Source organism: Centroberyx gerrardi, chromosome 3, assembly GCF_048128805.1.
Source record: "Centroberyx gerrardi isolate f3 chromosome 3, fCenGer3.hap1.cur.20231027, whole genome shotgun sequence".
In the NCBI taxonomy this organism is placed as follows: Eukaryota; Metazoa; Chordata; class Actinopteri; order Beryciformes; family Berycidae; genus Centroberyx; species Centroberyx gerrardi.
In genome coordinates, this window is record NC_135999.1 from 4,536,727 (window position 1) to 4,562,063 (window position 25,337).

Consider the following 25,337-nt stretch of genomic DNA (forward strand, 5'->3'; position numbering starts at 1 on the left):
ATCTTTTTGCCCCCCTTCACTTTCCTGCCCCCCCCCCCCCCACACACACACACACACACACACACACACAAACACACACACACACACACACACACACTTTATAATCTGATGATGTTGTGCGCTTTGTCCACTATTTGTAACCTCTATTGTATATTATGGCTGTCCATATATGAAGAGATGAGAGATTTTTAGAGCAGTAGAAACTTTTATTTTTCTCTCTTTGAACCAGCAACTAAGCCCGCCTGTATATTTTAACTGTCTATTTTTTTTCTCTCTTAATTGAAGTGAACTCCACATTTAGGTGAGATTGCCCTTTATATTAAAAGTGCTGCATATTGTGTGCATAACGGTTTCGAACGGGGTCACGAGTGACACGTTAACTCTTGTAAAGAGTCTTTTTTTTTTTTTATTTGTAAGAAACCAACCAGTTCTGCATACCTTCTATATCGGCATTGCGTTTCTTGTATTATTTATTCATATCAATGAAAAATTCTCATGTTTTTTTGAGTAATGTTGAAGAAACGTAACCCGGGTATAAAAGTACTCTCTATGTTTTTAACAGACTGCGGCGACTCCGAAGAGATTCTCTTTTGTACTTGATAGGACATTTCATCCTAGATAATAAAGTAATGTTTTTGACACCAGTTTTCCAAAGTGTTGTCTTTTATTGTCTTGTCCAGTGAAAACAAACTTTATCTCGCTCAGTCGACCTCATCCCCCATTTGAACAACTTTTAATTTCCATTTGTGTTCAGTGCTTGGGTCCTATCCATTGTGTGTGTGTGTGTGTGTGTGGGGCTTTCAGGGGAAAGTGAGGTCATGACCCTGACACACTCATACACACTCCTCTTGTGTTCAAGTTACCAGCAGGACACACAAGAGCCACCTCTAAGGTTGACCTTTGACCCTGCTCTCACCCCCCCCCCCCCCACTCTCTCTCTCTCTCTCTCTCTCTCTCTCTCTCTCTCTCCTCCACTTTCAAACCGCTAAATGAATCCAGAAGCTTGCATGGACACTAAATGATGACCACAATCCCAAATTGGTTTCTATCCACCATCCTCATTCCCCCCCCCCCCCTGTTGTGGCTTAGCGGCTGTCACACAGGAAGCAACTTGGAGATATTCCCACCTCCCTCTCTCCCCTTCACATCCTCTCTCTCTCGCTCTCTCTCGCTCTCTCCGAACGAGGAATGTCCTCCCGCTGCGATGGTAGCCGAGATGGGAGCAGGCTCCTGTTTCCTGCCCGCCTGCATCTGTTCCCTCCAGCGCTGATCCCAGATAGAGGCTTCCTCCGGCCTGGGAACCCGCCGGCCGACCGGCCTCAACATCCCACTTCCCAAGTAATTCCTCTCCCATGGTTGTTAAAACCCCAATTAGGCCGTCTTACTTTGGACTTCCCTCTCGATCACCGGCAATGATAATGCGGATCAATATTTCAGATGTATGTGACTTAGAGATCGTGTGCAACAGGCAGGAATGCTTCAAAATCATCAAAAAGACAAATGACACATAAAGCCGTTGAGTACAAAACAAATACACATTTTTATTGGGTTCATGTATAGGAAAGCAACGTAAGCGTTCAGTGCAAATCTTTTCCCTTTTGTACAAGCATGAGCTCAGGATAAAACATCAAGCCAGGGGGGGTTCTGTGATTAAAAAAGAAGAAGCTGTCCCATTAGGAATGGAGGGAAGACAGACCCCACACACACCCCACCCCACCCCTTCTCCTCCCTCAGTTCCCTCCCTGTGTCATTTTACATAACCCTCTTGCTTTTTTTTTTATATTTCCCCCCTCTTTCACCTTGCCCCCCTGCCTCCCACTTTCTCTGATCCTGCCTAAATGCTTAAATACCTCCTTTGAGCTTTGGCCCGCCCAGAGGGGTATGTGTTGTGTGTGTGTGTGTGTGTGTGTGTGTGTGTGTGTGTGTAAGCAAGCAAACAAGAGCCAGTGTTGGCATCGCCGCTCCAAAGAGGAGCTGCGATGGAGGCACTTTTCCGAGTCATGTGTCCAGGTGCGGAGAGGATCAGATTCCTACGATTAGATTTATGGCTTGCTCCCTACGAAAACACCCCCCCACCCCCCTCCTTCATTCAGCCAGCCCCCCTTTTGATGTCCCAGTCCGCTCAGGCAGACATTTCATCGTGGACACATAATTAAAGTTAGGAAAATAAGCCGCTCTCATGACAAGCAAAGGTCCTGTGCTCTCTCCCTTTGCCCCCTCCCTCCTCCTCCTCCTCCTCCTCCTCCCCCTCCTCCTCCTCCTCCTCCTCCTCCACTGGGGTTTGTTGCTGCTTTTCCAGGCCCTTCATTCCCTCCCCTTGGCCCTTGTAACAATAATAGTGCATTTCCTGTTTCCCAATAACAACCACAGTGACATGTTATGCACGGGGCTGGGTGTCGAAAAACAATACTAATCAGTGCCATACGACGTTTCGCGTTCATATCGTTTTAGAAGCCTCATAGAGCGATCGAAAGTGTCAAGAAGCTTCAACATGTTGGATCTGTGCCAAGGAAATCAATTTGTGTGACCATTTCAAAGTCAACGGCACATGGAAATTTTTCACAGAAAATAAGTTGCACTATATCATAAATTATCAAAAAATGTAGTTTTGGATCTGGTATTCAATTTACCCACAATACCCAGAGACGTTCCAAAGGAGGGAAATTGACAGCTAGGAAAACAACATTAAACAGATAATCTTTTCTTTGAGTGTGTGTGTGTGTGTTTGGGTCATATCGTGACTAAAGAGGCTGGACCTGGCAGTATTTCTTGCTCAGGACAAATACAGGCTTGATTCACACGCTTGAATAAATGTTAGAAAAATGCCTCTGTGCTTGCTGAAACAAGCTGATGAAAAAAATAACGCAACTTCGTAAGAGCCTCAAAAAGATTCCTTCACCTGAGTTACTCTGTTGAACGATTGAACTCACTTCATGCTAAATGTCAGAGGAGTTTGCTTCAGTTAAGCCAAAGAGAGAAGCCAATGTGACACCTGTGCTACTGTAATTGAGTGATTTCATGTACCAGACATGAATGAATGCCCATAATCATGCTCATTTTAGGTGAGGAGACGACTTGCTTAAAGAGGTTTAACTGGAGTTGTCAAATTCAGCCATTTAGAGAAAACTATATTGGGTGAAGTGGACACCCTTGCTTGATACCTCAAACAAAAAACATGGAAAAACCATTTCATGCAAACTCATGCTTGTGTTTTCTATCAAAGAGAGCACAAGCCACTACTTCAGGAACTGTACAAATGAGTACAAAAAAAAAAAAAAAAAAAAAGATCAACCTGGATTATGATACATCGTAGCAGTCCGTATGAAAATAAATCCTCGCCTTCTTCAAAATCTCCTCTTTCTCCTGCGACGCTGAAGGGATAGTTATAGGTCAGTTTCGGGGGAGCGGCTGCAATGTCTCTTCCCCCGCAGCCGGGGGGGTGGGGGTGGGGGGGCGATAGTCTTGCTTTGCGTTCACCTGCACCTGGAGCGGGTGGCCTCCAGGGCTTTCTGGTGCCTCCGCTTGTTGAACCTCTTGACGTAGTTGTTGCTTCGCAGAAGGCCGTCCCCGGGCTTCAGTTTACCCCCCAGCAGGGTCAGGAGGTCGTTGGGAAGGTGGCGCCTCCGGTGGTAGATCTGACCCATTACGATGTATCTGCTCCCTTGGGAACAAACGGGGGGAGATGGTGTGTTTCATTTGAGGTAAGTGGAAACAAACCCATGGTCCACAAAAAGAACATTTCTCACATGTTCGCAAAATTCTCAGTGGCCGTTTTTGATGATCTCAGGAAAACACACAATTCTCATCCCACACATGGATCCTACATTACTAATAGGATATTAATTCATAAAACTCCACAATCATGTACCATAGCATATGATTTTGATCTTGAAGATGATCTTGGAGAACATCCATGGACAGGTCCAGAGAAACACATATGAGTCCAAGGATCATCTTTCTTTATGTTCTTTATTTAACCTCACAAGTTGACTAAGAACACAGTAATATATTACTGTTGTCATGTGAAAACCTCATACCTCCATGATTTTCATGTTGTAACCTTGCTTGAAGGAATACATCGTTCTCTATGGGTTGAGAACATTCTATGATCTTTGGGCTCATGAAAGCCTTTCAAAACCCCACTGGATAAACTCAAAATTGCATGGTGGTCAAGCTGATAACAAGGCAGTTTTTCCTAGTTCCTGAGAAGTCAACATTCTGCACATACAAGGTTTTTACCCAACAGTGACAAAACCAACAGCACTTTGACAGTGGCTGTTGAGGGAGGGGAGAGTCTGACTCCACTTCCAACAAGCAGAATTTCTCAGCCGGTCTAGATTCCGGGTTCGAACCGGCAACCCTAAAACTAAAGTCGATATTTTGGCTTACAAGGCTTCAGGACGACTTTGTTACACTTACCAAGTTTGAGATCTGGGCAGGGCTTGCTGCACTTGTAGGTGTCCAGGACCAGAAGGCGAACTTTGAAGAAGAAGCTGTCTGGGGTCACGTAGAGACGACTCATCTTGTAGAAGCCATCGCTGCTCACCATCAGCGTGATGAGGCGTATTCCTTTACGCACCACATCGATGTCGTGAACGATCCCATTGACGGCTGTTTCAGATGGGGGAGACATGAAAAACATCTTCATGCATCAAAATTGAGGAAATGTATACCATCATGTCCATGGGTTAAAAGATACAGGGTAGAAGTTACGTAATCATTTAAATTCTGGGTACTAGGTATTTAGGAGTTTAACTTGTGAATGAAATCTAATTTTTTTGAACTTTCTTAACCCATCATAACTCAAAATACAAGACTCTGTTGTTCCAGTGTTTCCTAACATCATAAATGTAAACAAACTTTTATAGCCTCAAAATTATATGCAAAATTCATGTTTACCTGTCATATACTGTCATTCTTTTAATCAATAAATCATCTAAACAAAGCCAGTGATGGGTTGACAGTGTTTGGATGGTCAGTGCCATACAGCAGTTATGGATTGTTAATTATTTGATGGATGGAGCTATATGGAACTTTACCCATAAACACCATGAGAAAATACAGAAAATCATTAAATTACCAAATCATTATGGTCTAAATTGATTGATTTTCCCCATCCATTCACTTGCATTTCCCCAGCAAATACTACAGGCTGAAGAGGAATGGCCACATCATCAGTCTAGCTTCATCCATCATAGGATACCTACCAAATTCACTGTAGCAGTAATACTCTCTCTCCTCCTTCTCCTTCCTGCACTCACTCATACAGAAGGCATCATGCGTGAAGTCAGACTCTGAGGAGAAGACGAGCAGAGGACAGGATGGAGGGATGAGAAGAAAAGACAAAGTGGCTGTGCCATGCCAGCATGGAGCCAGACTCCCATTCCAGTGTCATTAGCAAGGACAAGGTTGTCATTACAAAACCCAGGCGTCGCATTCCTCAGCATGGGACCGGGGAGGGGGGATGGGATGAGATGGCATGGGATCACATCCGTCTTACATTTTCTGTCTTAATTACAGTATCAAAACTGATCTCACTTGTTTTTGCATTTCTATCATTATAACCTCTGGCTCCCAAGACTCCACACAAAGAGACACATTCAGAGACAGACTTGAGGGAACAAGCGGTAATTAGTGGCAGGAGACGTCTACTAACTACCAGAAATCTGTCACTGTCACTGAGCTCCCCCACATAGAGTGTGAACTCTGTGAACTCTGTGTGTAAATATATGTGCTATACCTATGAGGGAATTTTTACAAGGACAGATACAACTTTGGTTGTGTTAATTGCAGTTTATCTAAAGTTAACTTATCTTTAATGCCAGCCACTTTTATTATAGGGCCTCCAGCTTGCCACTCATGTACAGTATATGTGACCAAAGAGTCCAGGCTCATTTAACTTCACAGACAATCCATTTTACATTAGAAAGTAATGTATAGTATTATACTATTGTATAGCCTAATATACAATGTTAAAGCTCTGAATGCAAAGATTAATAGCCTAATCTATGACAAACAAACAAAAAAACTATCTCTGGTCACATACAGTAGGCTATGTGTCTATGCACTTCTGTTTGAGTGTGTTTGTATTGTGTGTGTGTGTGTGTGTGTGTGTGTGTGTGTGTGTGTGTGTGTGTGTGTGTGTGTGAGCATAAATCAAATCCTCCCCTACCTCTCTTCAGGATGTCAAACTGGTACAGCAGGCTGGAGGAGCGCCGGTTGAAGAGCACCGACGGGCGGCTGTTGTTTCGGTTCGCTCCCCCGACACCTGACTGGTAGAGACTGGCCTTCCCCGGGCGGTTCTCCTCCGGGTCCAGCCGCCGGTTGGGGGGCTCCCTGCGCGGGGCGGGGTGTGGCGGTGGATGCGGCTGGGCGGCCGGCTGGTGGGGTTGACCCCTGGGCCGGGAGTTGGGGTGGCCCTCCGGCTCGCCCTGCTGCGGGGGGGCGACGTTCGAGTGCTGGTCCGGGGTGAGTTTCAGCGCGGTGCGGTTGCCGGCGGCGGCGGCGGCGGCTGCGGCTCCTGTCAGCGGGGTTTTGGGCAGCAGACCGGCGGCCTCTCCTCTGGTTTTCTCGCTGTTGTGCTCCGTCAGACGGTCGCTCTTGGGGCCCTTCTTGCTCTTGTTGTGGGGACCGTGGTGGCGAGGGACGGGGCCCAGGTCGCCGTGCTTCGGCCAGACACCGGAGGGTAGAGGGTGGAGGGAGTATTTGGTGTCCCCGGTCCTGCTGTTCTTCTCCAGGAGCTCGTTGATGGGCAGCGAGGGCTCCTTCGCCCCCAGCCGGCTCTGGTTGCCGGGAGCCGGGTCCGAAAAGCCGCCCTGGCCCTTCTCTATCAGGGTGTACAGCTCTGGAAACACGCACTCCCGTTAGACACTTCATGCATGTGACATGATGCAATAGGCCTGCTAATGGTCTTACATGTAGCCTATACTGCATCACATGGATTCATTAAGTCTGTGAATTCTTTGTGTATCTTCTGAGAAACGTTCTGCATTTCTTCACCTAGGAAATTAGTTTTAGCTGAATTAATGTCTTGGAACTACCATGACCAGTATTTTTGTTTTGTTTTTATGCCTACTAGACATGGAGACTTATCTATGGTTCCACTAAATTTTATCTCCAGATGAGAACTTAATGCAATATGGCTTTAATTTGGGTTGAAAAAGTGAAACCTGATTAGGATCTAGAGTCACTATACTTTTGAAACTTAACAAAGACCCGAGATATAAAAGTCCTCAGTCCATCAATAATAAGACAGTGTCAACTATTAATCATCTTTTTTAATACAAATCATTAGGAATAATTGCTGTGACCTGTAATCTTCACAATGGGGAATAGAGCAAACAAAATACTCTTGATCTAAGAGTCTATCTAATTTTCAGGATTTTCAGAGTTATTTGTAACAGGTAACAGAGATTTAATGGTCATCAGTTGGTGACCTTCAAAGTTACAGATTCCACAATATTGAGCTCAAAGCTAAAGAAAAAAAATCAAATAATAAACTACAACAGTGGGGAATGCAGTAAGGAAACTGGTACTTGCATCATTCATAGAACTCATCAAAAGTGTAAAGCTTTTAGTTAGTGTGAATAAAATGTTTTGTAAATAGATATAGGAAAAATATATATTTGTGCACCTGTTTTTCCCAACAAATTAAAAAATAATCTGGCTGTCAATACAAATCCTCACTTTTTCTGAATGATAGCAAAAGAATCCCAGCAGATAAAACGGTTTACACTCACCATTAACAACATGCTCCTCTGTCTTGGAAAGAGGAAACACAAGAAACAAGAGGAGCATAGTAATCCCTGTCATCCTGACTGGTTCTGTTGGGACACACTTTGAGGTCTGCTACAGTGTCGGGATTCCTGGGAGTTTTTATATGGGCCCGGCTTATAGGAATGAGAGGGGATGGGATGGAAAGGGAGGCGGGACGTCCCAAACGCAGAAATAAACACTTGGGCATGACATCAGACACTCTTTTCATTCATAAATGGATTCCAAAGAAGACCCCTTTGTGCTTTATTATAGCCTATGAGAGGGAAAATATGGCTCTATATAGGTATTGTCTGCTGTGTGGATATAAATCACATTGGTTTGTTTAAAAGCTGAAGACCAGCTGATAAACCCTTGAAATTAAGCAACAATTAAAGGGAAGACCAGACATAAACACCTTGAATGGAAAACAGAGATATTCAGCAAACCATGTTGGGACACAATATGGTTCTGTTAGTCATAAATCTCAACCCAAGCAGTTGTGGCATGCAATCACAAATCAATAGGTTTTGCTGCTGTGGTCTTCACCTTTTCATTCAGACTCGAGTCCTCCTGCATGCCCTGATACATTACTGCCCTCTTCAGGACTGAAGAAGTGCATGATGCTGGGGCATGGTGCATTCTGATATATTTTGTGTTCTAAATCCAATTCATCTTCCGCAGACACAAAGATACACTCTGTAACTGCTCTTATTTGCAGAATAAAAAAGAGAAATAGAGCTTTGGGTGAGACTGTTCCACATTATATTCTATTGTTTTTGACTGATTTGAGGTCTTTGTCGTTTACATCGGTGGTTTTCGGCACTCTGAGTACTGCTGGTTTTCTATCCTACCAGCTATAATTAGATTCACCTGGTGTGGATTAGTCGCTGATATTAGATGGCTGGAATAAAAACCAGTCCGACTAGGATTGAACACCACTGATTTAAATCGAGTGCTGATACACGACATATTATTGATTACATCGTCCACGCTTCTGTATAAAGCGGCATCCTGTTCAATAAAAGAGAAATTAAATACGACCCAGATGGGACTCGAACCCACAATCCCCAGCTCCGGAGGCTGATGCCTTATCCATTAGGCCACTGGGTCATCACGTTTCCCACAATGGATAGCACGATTTATAAAAGGTAATCACACAAGGAGGACTGTTTTAAGTATGTGAGATTATATGTATACTTTGTTGCAAAACCAAAGAAAATCACACCGACTTCACAAGAGGTATCTCAAACACGCATTTTTTGAGGAATGAGTAACAGTTTGTGGCCATATTATCTCGCGATATTGAGAACCGTTGTCCTTGACAACGGCTTTGTGTTTATGGTGGGGGATTTTTTAATCATGGCCAATGGGGAGGTGCTTCTACTCCGACTGACCAATCACAAGTGTTAAAAACCAGGGCGGTATGTAGGTTACGTCACGGCTATTGTAAAAAAATAAGGACTCGGTAAGCGCGTAGCACATGCTCTGTGGCTAAGTGTATATTTGAATAAGCTCAACATTACAGTGAATATGTGAGTAAATGTTTTTTGTTTATTTAATTTGTAAACAATCGTTGTATCTATGTTTTACAGTAGGTTTTGGGGGAGAAGGTTTAATAGACAGGCTCTCTGTTCGCTGGGCCACATGGTGTTAGATAACCGGCTTGGCTTATAGACAAGTAGTTAACGTTAGCTGCTAATTCACAGCTCGCTAGCTAGCTAACGGGTAGCAAATGCTAATAAATGCTAACCCGCGACAGTGATCGGCAGGACGCCCGTTTTGTTCCTAAATAATTTTGTTTCCACAGCGAGTGCCGACTGTCTCCAGTGAAATCGATTGTCTCGCCCAACGGTCAGAGATGTCAGCTGCCAACGACAGCGGAGCTCGTCTCACCCAGTTCAAAAACAAGGGGAAAGACGCCAACGTAAGCCCAAACTGTTACGATGATCCCTGCCAAATTGCAGTCATAACGAGACAAATGTATTATGTAACCGTACTATCCACTACCAGTTGTCTTCTCAACTTCTTATGGGCCCAAATCGACTTCCACAGGAACTAAGGCGTAGGAGAATGGAGGTCAACGTGGAGCTCCGGAAAGCGAAGAAGGATGAACAGATCCTGAAGAGAAGGAACGTCGACAGCCTTGTGGACGAGCCGACCTCTCCTCTGCAAGAGAAGGATCCAAATGCACAGGTAACCAACATCTGATAAGCCCTCGGCCATCTCTCCTGCCCTTTCCATTCTTTAAGGTGGGCACACAATACCAGATTTGGTTCGGGGAGAGTAAAAGAAGTAAAGCTGGTTCTCCGTGTGTTTTCCCTGTCTAAAAATGTGGGTTATTGACTTTGACTTTTGGTTTGTTATGGATGAATATGGACAGCCTCCTTGCCAAGCCCCATCACTCCAAGAGAAAAAATTAAATCGATGGGAATCTTAACAGCTGATATGAAAAGCGGTCAACCAGCTCTGTTTGGACACTCCCTTCTGAAGCCATAAGCTTTGAATTAATCAAGAGTGCACTGGCCAAAGTTCATCAATTGTGAGCAAACTTAAGCTTCTACATTACAATATGCAGTAGGCTGTTGCACTTCATTTTAAAAACCGCTCCTGATTGATTTAGACAGAAGGCAGATACTTGGAGTATAATAGGAGGGCGGGATCACAGAATATGCAGCCTACCGTCAGCAGTATATTTCATTCTTCTGGTCACCAATGACTACATCACTGCTTAGATCTACACTGCACTATCCCAGTTTTTCTGCTGTAGTAAACCTGATCCTGGTCTGGTAGGCAGCTAACTAATCCTCTCCTCTTTCCGTTTCTGTAGCCTCCTCACCACTGGTCTGTGGAGGAGATTGTTGCGGGCATAAATAGCCAGAATCTGGATCATCAGCTGCAGGCCACACAGGCCGCCAGGTAAGGTCATTAAAGAGCTCTATGACTCAAGAGCGTCACAGTGGAAAGGGATAATATGGTGATGTTGTACTTGTTCCATCTTGTTACTGTGGATTTAAATGACATTTGATGACATTTTACTACTAACGCTACAAATTTCCTTTCTCTTCGTCCGTGCGCTTTATTCCCGACCGTGCAGAAAGCTCCTCTCCAGGGAGAAGCACCCGCCCATCGACAGCATCATCGGCGCCGGCCTCATCCCCAGGTTCGTCGGCTTCCTGGCCCTGTCCGAATGCCCCCCCATCCAGTTCGAGGCAGCCTGGGCCCTGACCAACATCGCCTCGGGCACCTCGGAGCAGACCACCGCCGTGGTGGACGGGGGCGCCATCCCGGCCTTCATCAGCCTGGTGACCTCGCCGCACCCCCACATCAGCGAGCAGGCCATCTGGGCCCTGGGCAACATCGCAGGTAGTGTTACTATTCGAGATGCTTGGTATCTGTGTGTATGGAAGTGCATATGGTGCACAAAGTAAGACTGCCACTGAAATGTTGAATCAAATGTTTAATTTTCCATGGCAACCAGTGTGCTTTCTGAGACTCGTGCATCAAACTGATGGTAGTTTCCATGACATTATAACATTGTATTGCAGTCTGCCTTTTCCTATTATGTGGAAATTCCAGGTTTACAGTGTTGACCGGAGATGAATCAAAGTATCTTTTTCCTAACCCAGGTGACGGATCCAACTACAGAGACCTAGTGATCAAACACGGTGGCATCCAGCCGCTCCTGGCCCTGCTGGCAGCCCCTGACCTGTCTGTGTTTCCCGTGAGTGTCCCTCTATATATGAACATTACTGCACTGCTGGGTTTCAGCAACTTCTGGGGGACCGTGGTAATTTAGGGATGGGATGCACAACAGCTGCCATAGTACAGATATTACCCTTATTAACCATATTACCTTTATTTGAATTAAGAATTAATTCAAAATGCAGTGGGAAATTTCAACTGGAGAAAATTACAGACAGGTTTCATGTTTGTGATAAAATTCCTGAGGTAGTAACCAATCACCAGACCTCCCCTGGTAATCCTAATGCCGTTCAGAGAGGCTTAATGTCTGTGAATCTGCCTGAAGCTGTCAGTAGCAAGGTGTATGTTACTCCGACAATGACCATGTTGTGATACTCTGAGGCTCTAAAGTGACACTCGACTCTTTCCTACCACACCAGTCCGGCTACCTGCGCAACGTCACCTGGACGCTGTCCAACCTGTGCCGGAACAAGAACCCGGCGCCGCCTCTGGAGGCCGTGCAGCAGCTGCTCCCGGCCCTCGCGTGCCTCCTGCACCACGACGACCGGGAGGTGCTGGCCGACACCTGCTGGGCCGTGTCCTACCTGACCGACGGCCCCAACGAGAGGATAGAGGTGGTGGTGCAGGCCGGCCTGGTGCTCCGCCTGGTGCAGCTGCTCGCCTGCGGAGAACTCTCCATTGTGGTACGTGCTGCTTCGTTTTGGTTTGTTAAACTGGGAAGCTTCACCTTTTATTTGTGGCATTTGAAGTTGCAATAAGACTTTTACTGTCCCATAGCACAAAATGACCGTAGTATATTTGCGGGGGTTTGATAGGTTGCTGATCAATACCACTGACTTGTCACTACTGTACCAGGTAGTGAGGCTTCTGGCTTTCAAAACTCAATTCCCAGCCCACACACTGTTTTGGAACAAAAACTCCCCACCCACCTATATGCATTTTCAACTGTAAATGACAAAGCAGTATTGTTATTACAGTATAGTTTTACATTGCGATACACCTCTTCACATGATGTTTCTGTTTGATCTCTGCTCTAATCAGCTAACTTACTCATCTCTGTTGTGAAAATGGGACTTTATCATTTCAGTTAGGTCCCTGGCACAGTTTACAGTGGCCTGTAATTGACCTGTCAGTGTTGTTGCAATTCCTTGGTGGCGATAGAGGTCGATGAAAAGTCAAATTACTTGATGCCCCTTTTTAAATAATGATTGCTGGTGCCATCAGGTCTAATCGTGCTCGTTGCTGAAATACCCTCCATTGTAGGCTGAAAGCTCATCTCTTCATATCCAGCATATCCCTTCTCCTATATCATCCACCTCTAATCCCTCTTAATATGCCCTTACCGTGAAGTTAAAAAATCCCTTCAACCTCTTCAACCTCACCTCTTTTTTTTATTTTTTTTATTTCTCTTCCCACCGCTTCTCTCTTATGTGATTATTTTAGAATTACAGGAACAGTGTAACTATGGCTCTGCCCCATGAACCCCTTACTGGTTGCTTATGCCTAAAACAAATGCTAAATGCCTATAACAGAAAAATATAAAGATTACACAGGGATCGTCACATCTATCATTGGCATTCGATGTTAGATGTGACTCTTTTCTCTCTCCTGCTTAATGTTCTTGTCCCTGAATCCTGAACAACCCTCCCAATAATAACCGACTCGCTCTGCTTCTCCTCCCAGACTCCGGCCCTGCGCTCGCTGGGCAACATCGTGACGGGGACGGACGAGCAGACCCAGAGCGTGCTCAACGCCGGCGCCCTGGCCATGTTCCCAGCTCTGCTGCGTCACCACAAGCCCAACATCCAGAAGGAGGCGGCCTGGACCGTGTCCAACATCACCGCCGGCAAGGACTGCCAGATCCAGGAGGTCATCAACGCGGGCCTAGTGCCCATCCTGGTGGAGGTCCTCCAACAGGTCAGAGAGCGGGAGAAGGCAGGAGATATATCTGACCTGTTAGTCCAGTCTTAACGGGAAGCTGCAGGGGGCTCCTTAGATGTAACGACAACTCGTAGTCCGTAATAAATAGGTTGACTTATTTTTTTGATTGGAGCTTCCAGTCTCGGATTATATTGGTCTTCTACCGGCTGTTGATGATGCTTAGTTTCCCCGTCTTAGAAACAAGAAACAAAGAAATAAAAGATCCGTCTGTAATTTTCTCCCCCCTAGTACTGTTATTTCCCCTTCACTTTTTGCAAGTACTAAACCTAGTTACGTTTATGATGATTCACAAACGACGCCTAAAATGTAAAATGTGTCCTCCGTCCAGGGAGATTACAAGACCCAGAGGGAGGCGGTGTGGGCCGTCACCAACTACACCAGCGGCGGCATGCCGGAGCAAGTCAGCTACCTGGTCCAGTGCAACGTCCTGGAGCCTCTGCTCAACCTGCTGTCGGCCAAAGACTGCAAGATCATCTTGGTCATCCTGGACGCCATCGCCAACATTTTCTTGGTGAGTCGCCAGTACTTGAAGAATAGCTTGAGACGTGGAATTTTAGTTGGTTATTTTCCTTCATCAGATACTCAAAACCTTTGCAAAAAGACTTTTATGGGTGTCCTTAATCCCCATAAAATAGGTTTTGACAAGTGAAGGAAAATGAACTAAAATTCTAACTGTTAAGGTGCATCTTCAGAGGGCGAGCTATTGACAAGGGCATAAAGACTAGTGCTAGGCTAAAGGCAAATTTATGGTTTCTGCGGTGTGCTCGGTGTTCGCGGTGTTCACGGCAAGACCATTCTCTCCGCAGAGCCACAGCATTTTATGGTAAATGTGGTAACAGCGCGGTGTTCGTGGAGAGCGCAGAATCTCCTCCGATTGTCCATTTTTGCCGGTTGTCAGTCTATTTGTTGCTCAAATAGACTTACTTCCCTGGTAACCAACTAACATAGCAACCATTAACCAATCATAGCCTCTGAACTGACTGTGGCGGTTGCGGAGGCCTCCGTAGAGTTTCATTTTTTGAGAGGAGCGCGGAGCTCGGTGCAGACCCTCCGCAGACCCCCTGCGGAGCTCCGCACTCGCCGCACAGACCCTGCGCACTGTGAACACCGGGCACACCGCAGAAACCATACATTTGCCTTAAGGCTAAGAAATAACTGCATGAATTTACATTTGGAATTGATTAAATTTAACAGGAAATGGCCTTGACGTGCGCCCACATAATCTCTTCTGCCAGCAGACGTGTATTTAAGTCCCAGGGGAAAATGGATATTTGTGTTGTGGATTTCTGAGATTAGGCAGCATGATGATTTGCAGAATTTAATCCGGGTCACTTTACACTCTGCGTGATGCAGATAGGTTCTTGACAATTGTCACAGGGATCTTAAAATGAAATTGGTTTGTCACGTGTTTCATCTCTGGTGTGAGTGTCATTAGCCTAGGCTTACTGAGTTTCTTTTTTTTTTCCTTTCTCTATAGACCGCAGAAAAAATCGATGAGACTGAGAAGCTGTGTCTAATGATCGAGGAGTGCGGCGGTCTGGACAAGATCGAAGTGCTGCAGTCGCACGAGAACGAGGCCGTCTACAAGGCCGCGCTCAACATCATAGAGAAATACTTCTCCGGAGAGGTGAGCGCTGCTGATAATATCCATGGATTGTTTCGATATAAGGAATTTCATTTTTTGACACAGGTTTTGCATTTCTGTTTATTGGAGGTTTGTCCTCCTGATCAAATCACTGACTGAAAAAAATAGCATTAAAAACCATCTTTTTGCATACTTCTGCCTGTGCTGTTACTCTTGACAGGGTTTATCAAACGGCTTAGTTGGCAAAGCACAAAGGTCCCGTTTCCAGACATAGGTCTCCTCTGACAGAAATCGTCCTAGTCTGCAGAATTTGGCTTAATCCACGTCCATGAAACCATCCCCAAAACGCACTAAGACTTGGTTAATCCTCTAATGCGTCTCTCCTCCTGTCTTTCCCTCTCGCTTGTCTTTCAGAATGAAGAGGATGAGTCTGTGGCGCCCGAGGCCACGACAGACGGTTATGCTTTCCACATCCCTGACAACCAAAGCACTTTCAACTTTTAACAAGTCCACATTTTTTTTTTTTTTTTTTTTTTTTCTTACCGTGTCCATATTTTTGTATTTGTTTGGCTATCCTTTTATTTCATTCCTGTACATAACAGTACAAAGAAAGAATGTCCTTGTTTTTAATGCAAGACTTGTAAATAAATTTTATTAAGAAATTGTGTTTTCATGATGGGTGTTTCTGCAATGAGCAGGCTATGAAGACAGGGGGAAAAATGTACGATTATTGTTGAACATGGTTCTTAACAATTTCTAGTTGTGTGGGTCATTGGGCCTCGACTTAAAGGATAAGGCTGGTATTTTTTAATGCACCGGGTTGACGGCTAAAAACAGTACTTGGGAAGTCAGAAAGTAACAGGAGTAGAGCAAACGCATTGTTGATTTTGTTATTTTCATAGGATTTGTTGACGGTAAGCGATGCATTAAAAAACACCAGCCTTATCCTTTAAAGTTACTTACAGTAGTATGCCTATAGGCATTTATAGTAGAGGGGAAGGGGCCACTGCATCCATGTCACCACCAGGTGACACTGTGCTCCATTGTATTTGCTTGTTGTGGACCTGCATGCTACTAAGGACCCAGTTGTATCCTTAGTATACATGTAAACTGCTTTTTGAATGAAAACATGTTCACTGCTTGTTATAATGCAATAATCGAGGCATATAGCCATAATGGCCCAGTGGGTTGTAGGTTGGAGGGGAAGCAGCCCAGAGACTTGAGATCTCAGAATCTGAGCTCTCATTCTTCACTGGAAATGTATATCTTTCCGAAGGAAAAATCACGGTATTCTTATTGGGACTTATTGGGTGTCTGTGGCACACAGTAGTGAGTTTAAATAGACATAATTTAATGCTATTTAATGGTATTTTTTATCTGATTATGTGTGGTATTATTTTTGACCTATAGTAACTGTATGATGTCTTACTGTGATATTACATATCACATATAAGGATATGTATAGTATCCTAAAATTTATTGCAGGACTGCTATAGTTCTCTTTGCAAGGGATAAGCAATGTTAAATGCATTGCTTTGATGCTCACTTGTAAATTATCCTATCCTTTACTCATTCAGACCTTCTGGATTTAGAAAGAAGCCTATGTAAATAGGCAGTATGTATGTTTTCTGAGTGGAAATTACAACCACCCAACTAACTATATTCTAACTGTACTGTATGAATTTCACATCTCGCTCGTGTGTGGAAGTGAGCTGCGTTAAACCAGCCAGAGAGCCAGATTAATACCGGAAGTAAGCCGCTTTGCCTTCAAAATAAAGTACAATTTTAGCCCTTAACAGTTGGCCACTGTTAAGGATGTGTAGGCTATTTTTGACATCTTGTGTAGGCCTCCACGGTGATGAATATATATTGTGAAAAGGATATGTGGGGATAACAATTGTATTTTAATTTACAACAGATTCTTCGTTAAATGTATGTATTTTTAGTTTCACTTTGGTAAATTGTATTTTATGTTGAAAGGTGAGACGGGAAGTAGTGTATGAGCTGGACACTGCCTGCAGCAGACTCTTCATCATCATTACGACCAACTTCAGTGCAAGCAACACGGCTCCTTGCACAGACGCCTGTCCGGATGGAGGGCGAACCGTTCAATTGATTTGCTCTTTTAAACAGTCGGACTATCAATACCCGTGGCCCACGGGATGAACGGCATGCGGGGATTTAGTTATTTGCATTTTTTACGGAATATGAGTTCACGAGGGGAGTGTTATGCCTGCGATATGACGGTGACACCATTCTTTTGCATTCACAGTCAGTATGATTTGCAATGGTGATACTACAAGCTAACCCGTAGCTAGCCGAAGGGTTGTTTTGGGGGATTTATTTTTGAGAAAGTCATACGCTGACACATGTGTTAGACACTTTTTATAATTTTTCATCAAGCTGGAACACAAAGGGGAATGTCTAACCAAGGAGTTAGGAGAAATGGCCCAGTAAAGCTGCGGTTGACAGGTAAGACAATTTAAACCCCCTCGCTGCCTCCTCCACGGCTCGGAAACGTTAGCACGTAGCCTGCTAGTCGGCTAACCATGCTAACATCTGCTGATGTTACTGCAGACTGACGACTGTATGTCTTGTCTTGTGTGTTCACGAAATTTTCAACGAGTTTTATCGCTCTTGTGTGTTTGATTTTTGACCGTATGTAAGTTAACTCACGTTATAGCAAGCTGCTCAACACACAGGGATATTGAAAGTCAGCCAATGAGCCCCTTGCCTGTTAACGTTAGCAAACATTAGCTCTAAAAGCAACAATGTTAATGTTGTGTTAGCTGACGACTCCAGGCTGCTTATCAGCATGGCATCGCCACTGGTGGCTATTTCCCAAAAGTTAGCGTACATGGGATACTTTAGCTTGAAATGTGACTATTCTTCCTACTGTGGATCAACGCACTTTGATATGGCTATTTTTATATCAATGATGCCCATTGGGAAGAATTACTCTTACTTGTCATCATAATTCACAGCATGTCCTTAGTAATTTGTCCTATTATTTGCAATAACGTCTATTGTCAACAATCAGGACAAGTGTATCTTAAATTGGTAGAATACTATATTTGCAGACTGATGTAATTTAAGATTCATAATTATGTTTCAATCTTTGTGGGATTAGCCATTAGTCTTGTTACCAAAATCATCAGGCAAAATTTCTGGCACAACAGTGGTGCCATTCCTACAGGCCTTGATGTAGTTAGATAATACCTAAGAGGCTGATGATCTAGCAAGATGGATCTTGGCACAAATGCTGCATGAGAGATATCAGTATACTACCCGTTTACTAAAGTAGATCCACCCCTTTTCCTTGTGGGATCTGCATTTTGTAACAACCCAAACATTTTCTGGTTTGTATTAAAGAGCAGTGTTTTGACTGGGAGGAAGATGGCAGTTGTGGCATTTTATGTTTCTCCTGCATCATCAGGTCAAAAGCAGATTCCCAACCTCTCATCTCCTGCTAGCAGCTGAATGAAATATTTAATCTGGTAATATGCTCGCTGGAACAGGAGGGAGAGAGCTTTTGATTCTCTCATGCTGATGAGATGTCTGTTTACGTGTGATTGGTGGTAGACCCGCTATCAGTATTTGTATGATTTTTTTTTTAAGATTTACAATAATACAGTACAGCTTGGCATTCCCAAAACATAGCATAACGAAGCACTAGAGCTCTATAATTGTACGATTTTTGATACCATGATTTAGGCTCCGCTACACCATTTGGAAGAAAATGTCTCCTCCCTTCAGCATAATGTGCTACAGGTGGACAACAGGTTCCATTTCCTAGAGGAAAATGTTGGTGTAATTATCCAGAAAAAATGTGCTTGAGTGGTACTGTAGAAAGAAATGAACTTGCAGAACTCAGGACCTACCCTGCCTTCCTTCCTGCTCGCCTGCCCTGGGTCTCTTTTTTTTCCCCTCCATATGGGGAATGGTTTTAAATGGGCTGCAGTGGTCTTCAGACGGAATCCCAGGAATGTGAAACCTCAGAGAGGAAATGTGAGTCTTTCCCGATCATAGACACATCCTCTGTCTCTCCTTCACTGGAGAGAGAGAATAAGGGAGAAAGTGTGTATGAGGGGAAAGCGGGTGAGCGTTTGGGGTTCATATACGGCAGAGAGACCAACATCGCTGCTCACACACTGACTGAGCATCAACAATACTATTTCTACATATAGACTCGCTGTGTGTGTCTAGTTGCGCCCGCACCTCATTCATGTGTCTGAGTCTGTGTGCGTTTAGGCCTAATATTGCATACTGGCAGCAGTCCAATTTTATCCTGTCTGCTCTGTAGTCTCTCCCATAGTCTGCATGCTTGTTTCTGTGACAGAGGGAAGGGAAATTGGCTCGACCAGAAGCTTGCATCTAAAGAGGCTAAGGGGTTTGGAACTTTTTTTAAGCTTCATAAGCTTTTTTTTTTTTTTAACTTCTTGGACCTCATTCTTTTTCTTTGCTAAGCATTAGGCTATTAATACAAGCTCTGTCTATGGTTGGAAACATTTACTTATTGAACGTTATGTGAGAAAGTAATGGCAACTATACAGGGCTTGCTGATTTCAATGACCAAGGTGCAAAATCAAAACCCACCAAGCGCCAAATGTCTGTAAAATTTGTGTTTGCTGGATAAATCAATAAGGGTCACCTGCCACACTGGCCAGTGACTTTATGAAACAGGAACATTTGAAAGCCTCAGTTATATCTAGTCTTTGGTTTTTGCCTGTACTCAAACTTTGTCCCTGCTGGCCACTGAACCCTCTCTGAGCATGAGCCAATCAAATCACAGCAAAACAATGACTCTGTATCAAACAGGCTCCACGTTTCAAAATACTCTTTTAATTTGAATTATTATGAATTACGTAGTTGATTATTTGTATAAGTGAGTGACCCACACAGTACCAAATTCTGTACACAAAATAGCATTGAAAATGGGTAGGGAAATGCACTGTATATTAACTATTTTGGCCAGTAAAAATTCTTCTTCTTTTTTAGTTTACCAGCCCATGGCAGATTAGCCATAAAGTGAATTTCGGACACCGTCGGTAGCGCTTTTGGGAGGTAGCGCCGCGCTTAACCACTAGCTTTCCCCAATGTCCTCATATGGCCACATGTCTTTGCAGAACCACTGCCTTGGCTGATCGCTGCCTGTGCTGTCATCAATAACACCGCTGTCCGCTGCCAGCTCACGCCGCCTGGCTGTGACTAACCCAGGGGGAGGTTTTCAAGATATTTGTTTGCATGTTTGCTGTTAAAGCCAGCCTTCACTGTCAGGGCTTTCAACTTGCCTTCAATTTATTCACCATTACTTTCAGATGCAATTTTGATCAAGAAATCCCTACAGTATCGAGGCATGGCTGACGTTAACCTAGTGGTTGTTCTGTCTGCGTTCCTCACAGTCGTCAGAGATCGGAGTGCTTTGGTTCTTGACGTTCTCCTCCGCTTTGCTGAAGCTTTGCTCTTCCCAGACCAGGAGACCGAGGGAGAGTTCAGTTCGAACGGTGCTGTTATAGTTTTCCCTCCCCCACTGGGCTCCCCTCTCATCACTGCAGTGGATTAGAATTTGCGTAGGGTGGGCTTACACACACACACCGCAGGATTTTGACCGGATTCATCCCCAGTTCAGTCGTCCCACACTGCGTTCAGATCCAACCTTTTGGTTTCTCACAAAGGCTTTTTTTGGAGTGCCTCCTCAATTCTTGAACATTTATCTGGGACAGCTGCTCTTTGATGCTTAAATTAAATAGAAAAACATCTTGGTATGAGTTTGCTGGTAGGCAGTGGATCGTGATGCCCTCACAGAGCGTGCTGCCAAGCTTGTAAAGGAGAACAATCTTGGTTTTGGGGGAGCTGCTGTTTCTAACACCGCAAGGAGGTGACAATCGCTGTCGTTCCCCGTCTGTCTTCAGCTCAGCGGGAGTTGGTGTGCGATGTGCCCAAATTAAACAAGAGATGGTGTTTTCCCCTCACTTTTTGTCACTGGAATCTGTAGTTCTCAAGGATGGATGATATTACATGTTTTACGCTAACAAGGGGGCGGGGATAAGTCCATCTCTCATCTCCCTTCAGATGTGGCCCTGTGGCTACAGCGTGGCTGCTGCTGCTGCTGTGAGGGAGCGAGCCTGCCTGTGTGATCCATTTGCTCCATCGCCTCCAGTTGGCACGCAGCAAGCAGGGAGAGACTGGAAGAATCATTTCAGGATTCTCCCTGTTCTGCCTGTGTGTGTGTGTGTGTGTGTGTGTGTGTGTGTGTGTGTTTGACTCTCCTGCAAGCAACAAACCCACACATGTACACACATTTTTCATCTTACTGTCATGCTTTGCTTGTGTGTGTGTGTGTGTGTGTGTGTGAGTCCTTGTATTTCCCCCTCACTCTAGCACTTTGGGAAGTTGGCCCTGGAGCTACTGTGTGTTTGTGTGTGTGGATGTTGGAGGGGGGAAAAGCCAGGAAGCTGGTGATTAAGATAAAGATCCAGCCTCCGTCCCAGGCCCAGCATTAGCACCGGGGCAGAGGGCATTTTAGGGAAGTTATCAGGGGCCACTGTCTCAGCATTCGCTCTCAGAAAGTACAGCTGTGTGTCAGTTTGTTTGTATGTGCAAGGACAGTGCTTGTGTTCTCAAAACAGAAGACAAACACACACGTACACGCATGCACACACGTACACGCGTGCATGCACACACGCATACGCGCGCACTCATACACATACTTGAGCTTCCACAGGATGTACTGTCAGCACGCGATGCCGAGCTAAATTAGGCCTGTCGGCTTCCTAAAATACAAGGAATGTATTTAGGCACGTTGCAGAGAGAGCGCACTGTGGACTGTGGTGATGGTGACAAACCAAACAGGCCAAACAGGAGTTCTCAGCTTGCAGGTTTGGACCCCACATGGGTTTTTAAATATATAAATATAGTATTTTCTTTTGACAATTTGCATAATCAGGTAAAATAGTTTGAAAAGGGGGCAATATAAACCTTCCTTTTTGGAGTCATAGTTCTCTGTGTGCACTTGTATCGGGGGGTTGCAGTACCCATCCCTTCGGTTTTAGTCCACAAGTTTGAGAACTAGTGAGATAGACAGTAGGGCTGAACGATTTTGAAAAAATATCTAATTGCGATTATTTTGACTGATATTGCAAGTGCGATATGATTTGCGATATTAGAGGGAATGATAATTTTTACATCATTATTCTCATTTTAATTGAAAAACGTATTAAAATGATTATGGTGTGATTTTTGCGGGGATCTGTACCAAACAAAGATGTTTTCTTAAGTCTGTAGAATATGATGTGTAGGCCAGGACATCTCTGCAGCACGACAATATTTAATTTAAAATGGTATTTTGACACACATTTCGCCTTCAACAAATATTGCGCCTCCTGCGATTTGAAAATTGCAGTAGGCCATATTGCGATTTCGATAAAATTTCGATTAATTGTTCAGCCCTAATAGACAGTTGAATTGACACTTAAACTGGTCTCACTACGCTCTCTGACCCACTTCTCCATTCTTATCTCGGCTGGATAAAGTTGGTAGTATTAGCACTCCTTGCCGGTCTCACTAGCCGGGCCAGATGATTTGAATGAAAGCAGATTACATAGTGACAGTCACTGTTAATCAACACATCATGAGCTGCTGGTAGTGTGAGGACTTGGACCGAGCACGTGCCGGTGGTGTAACTCACTTTATGTCTGGCTCTTTCATCTCCAAGTGTGATATTTAAACTAAACAACGCTCAGTTTTGACAGTTGAAACCACGGACCATGGTTAGCAATTATGATTCATCAGTGCACAATGGATGTGATTCATGTAGTTGCGTGCTTTCTGGGTTGCATCCCTCCCTGTGTCATCCATCCCCAACACAAGCTTAATTTGGAGACAAGCAACACTCCGACAGAAAGCACAGTTTGACCCAGTTATGGAGCAATCAATAGGCATTGCCAGAAATTCATGATTGCTGCTACAAACGCCTCCAAAATACTGACCAGATTTAGCCACATTGGTGCCCCACACACATTGAGAACTCTGAGATTAAAATGTAGGCATAGGCCTAATCCTTTTTTTTTCCCGAGTTCTTAACTAGAATATGCCTGCCTTGAAAATATGGTTGGAACAATATTGTTGATTGATGCGTACAATTTCAGTTGCACATCTGTTTTATGAGCCTAGATTTTTACAGAATCTGACAAGAGACTGTGATATGCAACAAACGTGATGCAGATTCAAACCCACAGCATTAGGGATAGCTGTGGAAGTTTGCACGTTAGCCTGAGCTACCCAGACACACAGATAAGTGTCCTTTAGTGTCCTGTATGCACCCCATATCTCTCCTCTACTCCCCTCCACCACATTGAAAAGACCCTGTGTTGTCTCCTGAGCTGAGTATCAGTGGAGGTCAGTGGGCGACGTGTCTTTGCAGTCCACTGCCTTTGAAGTCTGAGGCTCAATGCTTCTTGCATTTAAGCCAGCAAGCACAAGGGTATGATATGCTCCGGCCTGTGTGCTCATTTCCATACTGCTTGCTTCTGGCTTTCCTCCCTCTTGAATCAAAGACGGTTCTTCTTCGACTTGGCCCCATGTTTCTTCTATGGGCCTGTCTGTCACTGTGATTTCTGGACACGTCAGCGCAATGTTCTGCTCTGCTTCTGGGAGACTTGAAGGGAGGTGTGTGTGTGTGTGTGTGTGTGTGTGTGTGTGCGCATACGCGTGCAAGAGTGTAAGAGATTGTAAATAGATATGTGTTGTGTATGCAAGTGTGTGTGTACCGTACGTCCTTGCAGGCTTTGTGTTTACGTGCCTCGGCTCAAACGTTTCACACTTGATCTGCCGAGACAAGAGAGCAGCCCATATGGGGCAATCTCCCTCTGCATCTGTCCTTCTGCCCCTCTTTTTCTTCCTCTCTTCTTTCGTCTTCTCTTTGTCCGTCTGTCAACTCTTCTCGTGTTCTTACTTTCCTCATGTACACAGTCTCATATTATAGTATCTTTCCTCTGGTTATATCTTTTTTCTCTTTTAAAGCCTTCTCATTCTTTTTATCCTCCAACATGGCCTCCTCTCACACACTCCTGTCAAGTCTTCCCTCCTTCATGGTTGCCCATGTTCCCTGTGAAACACTGGAAGCTAACCACTGTATATTAACCTTTTTAGGTGCCTCTCCTACAACATCCAGAAAAAATATCATGTACACATTCTTGCCTTGTCTTTTTTTTGCCTTTTTTCATTTTTTATGTATATAGTTTTTCTAAATCTAGGCCTGTTGTTATACGCTTGTGATTAATTTTGTAGCTGGATGGTCCGGGTCAAAGCTTAAGACTATATTGTGATTCTCGGAGATGTCTATAGAGAAAATGAATGGAAAATTTACTTCTGGAACCAGGGCCGGTGAAAAGGCACGTTTCAGCTCTGCAGTGTCCTGTCCTTGTAACGAAACACTGAATATGGCTCCAATAGCTTCATTTTTTTTGCCTATGAAGGTTATCTGGTCTTCGAGAGCTTTCAACCTCTTTCCATTCCCACGCAAGTGCAACCCCACTTGCAAGTTAACCACCTCAGCTTGCCACCAGTATTCCCATGTGGTGTAAAAGCAGCTAAGCAGCTACTGTGGGGGCATAAGAACAGGCTTTAACAGCAGAATGCCCTCCAGGCTTGTGAAGGTGAATCTATCAGCCTCTTGCTCAGCTTATCCTCTCCTTGCGCAGATGTCAATCATTCGTCGTCACCAACCTTGATGTGTTATTGAATAGCGATGGACGGACCCAGTCGGTATGTGATGTGTGCTATATCATGGATGTTTACAATTCAGGAACATACATCACAAGGAAAAGATATCTTTGCACTGACATTATCGTGATTTAGGTATTTCCCATTGTAATTTAGAGGGTCAGAAAAATAATTTAGGTGGGCTGCCTGAGTTAAATAGGTAGAGAGAAGCCTGCCAGAGCCGTATAGGTTGTAGGCCTGTGCTTCAGTCTATGGCCCTGGGCATCTGAAGCAGAGGTGAATGTAGTCTGGGTGCACAGGAAGCAGAAGAAGCTCTGTCTGAGTGAATGCAAAGTCTGCGGCTAGAATAATTAGGCTAGTTTAAGACCTGTATTTCATCTGTAGTGAATGACTCAGTAGAGTACTGGTTGTGTACATTGCGCTGAATTATCCTCCAGTCTAAATATTCAGTAGTATAGATTAGTCTGTGTGCACAGGGCTTGTCAGGGAGGAGGTGATGTTCCTGTGTGATACAAATGCTGTGTGTGTGTGTGTCTGAACTCACCTTTTTAGCATTTGGGGTCACTGTGTTGTGGTCAGGTGTTGTCATGCAGCACATAGCTCTATACCCAAACTTCCTTCAACTCTGTTT

The 25,337-nt window shown here is 44.4% G+C and overlaps 3 protein-coding genes and 1 non-coding gene across 4 annotated transcripts in view; 2 read left to right on the top strand and 2 right to left on the bottom strand.

The window, feature by feature from the left end:
* Positions 1 to 2,295: 2,295 nt before the first annotated feature.
* On the bottom strand, positions 2,296 to 7,812 carry LOC139930217 (uncharacterized). The gene is made up of 5 exons (XM_071923330.2): positions 7,740 to 7,812; positions 6,173 to 6,844; positions 5,208 to 5,294; positions 4,420 to 4,611; positions 2,296 to 3,661 (listed from the first exon to the last, which is right to left on the bottom strand). Exons 1-5 carry the CDS (start codon positions 7,810 to 7,812, stop codon positions 3,474 to 3,476), a joined length of 1,212 nt encoding a protein of 403 aa, XP_071779431.2. The 3' UTR covers positions 2,296 to 3,473.
* A 980-nt stretch (positions 7,813 to 8,792) lies between these two features.
* Positions 8,793 to 8,865, bottom strand: trnar-ccg (transfer RNA arginine (anticodon CCG)). The gene has a single exon. It is a non-coding gene; the product is annotated as a tRNA-Arg (tRNA).
* A 315-nt stretch (positions 8,866 to 9,180) lies between these two features.
* On the top strand, positions 9,181 to 15,639 carry LOC139930182 (importin subunit alpha-1-like). Its single transcript, XM_071923295.2, has 11 exons — positions 9,181 to 9,287; positions 9,563 to 9,679; positions 9,808 to 9,948; positions 10,583 to 10,671; positions 10,850 to 11,118; positions 11,382 to 11,476; positions 11,877 to 12,140; positions 13,141 to 13,374; positions 13,727 to 13,909; positions 14,876 to 15,025; positions 15,398 to 15,639. Exons 2-11 carry the CDS (start codon positions 9,614 to 9,616, stop codon positions 15,485 to 15,487), a joined length of 1,581 nt encoding a protein of 526 aa, XP_071779396.2. The 5' UTR covers positions 9,181 to 9,287; positions 9,563 to 9,613; the 3' UTR covers positions 15,488 to 15,639.
* A 1,456-nt stretch (positions 15,640 to 17,095) lies between these two features.
* Positions 17,096 to 25,337, top strand: part of LOC139930183 (E3 ubiquitin-protein ligase SMURF2-like) — a 69,648-nt gene continuing 61,406 nt past the window's right edge. The window contains exon 1 of the mRNA XM_071923296.2: positions 17,096 to 17,455. Coding sequence (XP_071779397.1) covers positions 17,404 to 17,455 — 52 coding nt within the window. The 5' untranslated portion in view covers positions 17,096 to 17,403. The remainder of the gene's footprint in view (positions 17,456 to 25,337) is intronic.

Bases quoted from the DNA above. Each gene is read 5' to 3' on its own strand.
- LOC139930217 (XM_071923330.2), bottom strand. From the start codon at position 7,812: ATGACAGGGATTACTATGCTCCTCTTGTTTCTTGTGTTTCCTCTTTCC. The intron at 6,845-7,739 runs GTGAGTGTAAAC...GCGTGTTTCCAG, and splicing joins AGAGGAGCATGTTGTTAATG to AGCTGTACACCCTGATAGAG. The intron at 3,662-4,419 runs GTAAGTGTAACA...TTTGTTCCCAAG, and splicing joins CTGCCCAGATCTCAAACTTG to GGAGCAGATACATCGTAATG.
- LOC139930182 (XM_071923295.2), top strand. From the start codon at position 9,614: ATGTCAGCTGCCAACGACAGCGGAGCTCGTCTCACCCAGTTCAAAAAC. The intron at 9,680-9,807 runs GTAAGCCCAAAC...CGACTTCCACAG, and splicing joins ACAAGGGGAAAGACGCCAAC to GAACTAAGGCGTAGGAGAAT. The intron at 9,949-10,582 runs GTAACCAACATC...CCGTTTCTGTAG, and splicing joins AGAAGGATCCAAATGCACAG to CCTCCTCACCACTGGTCTGT.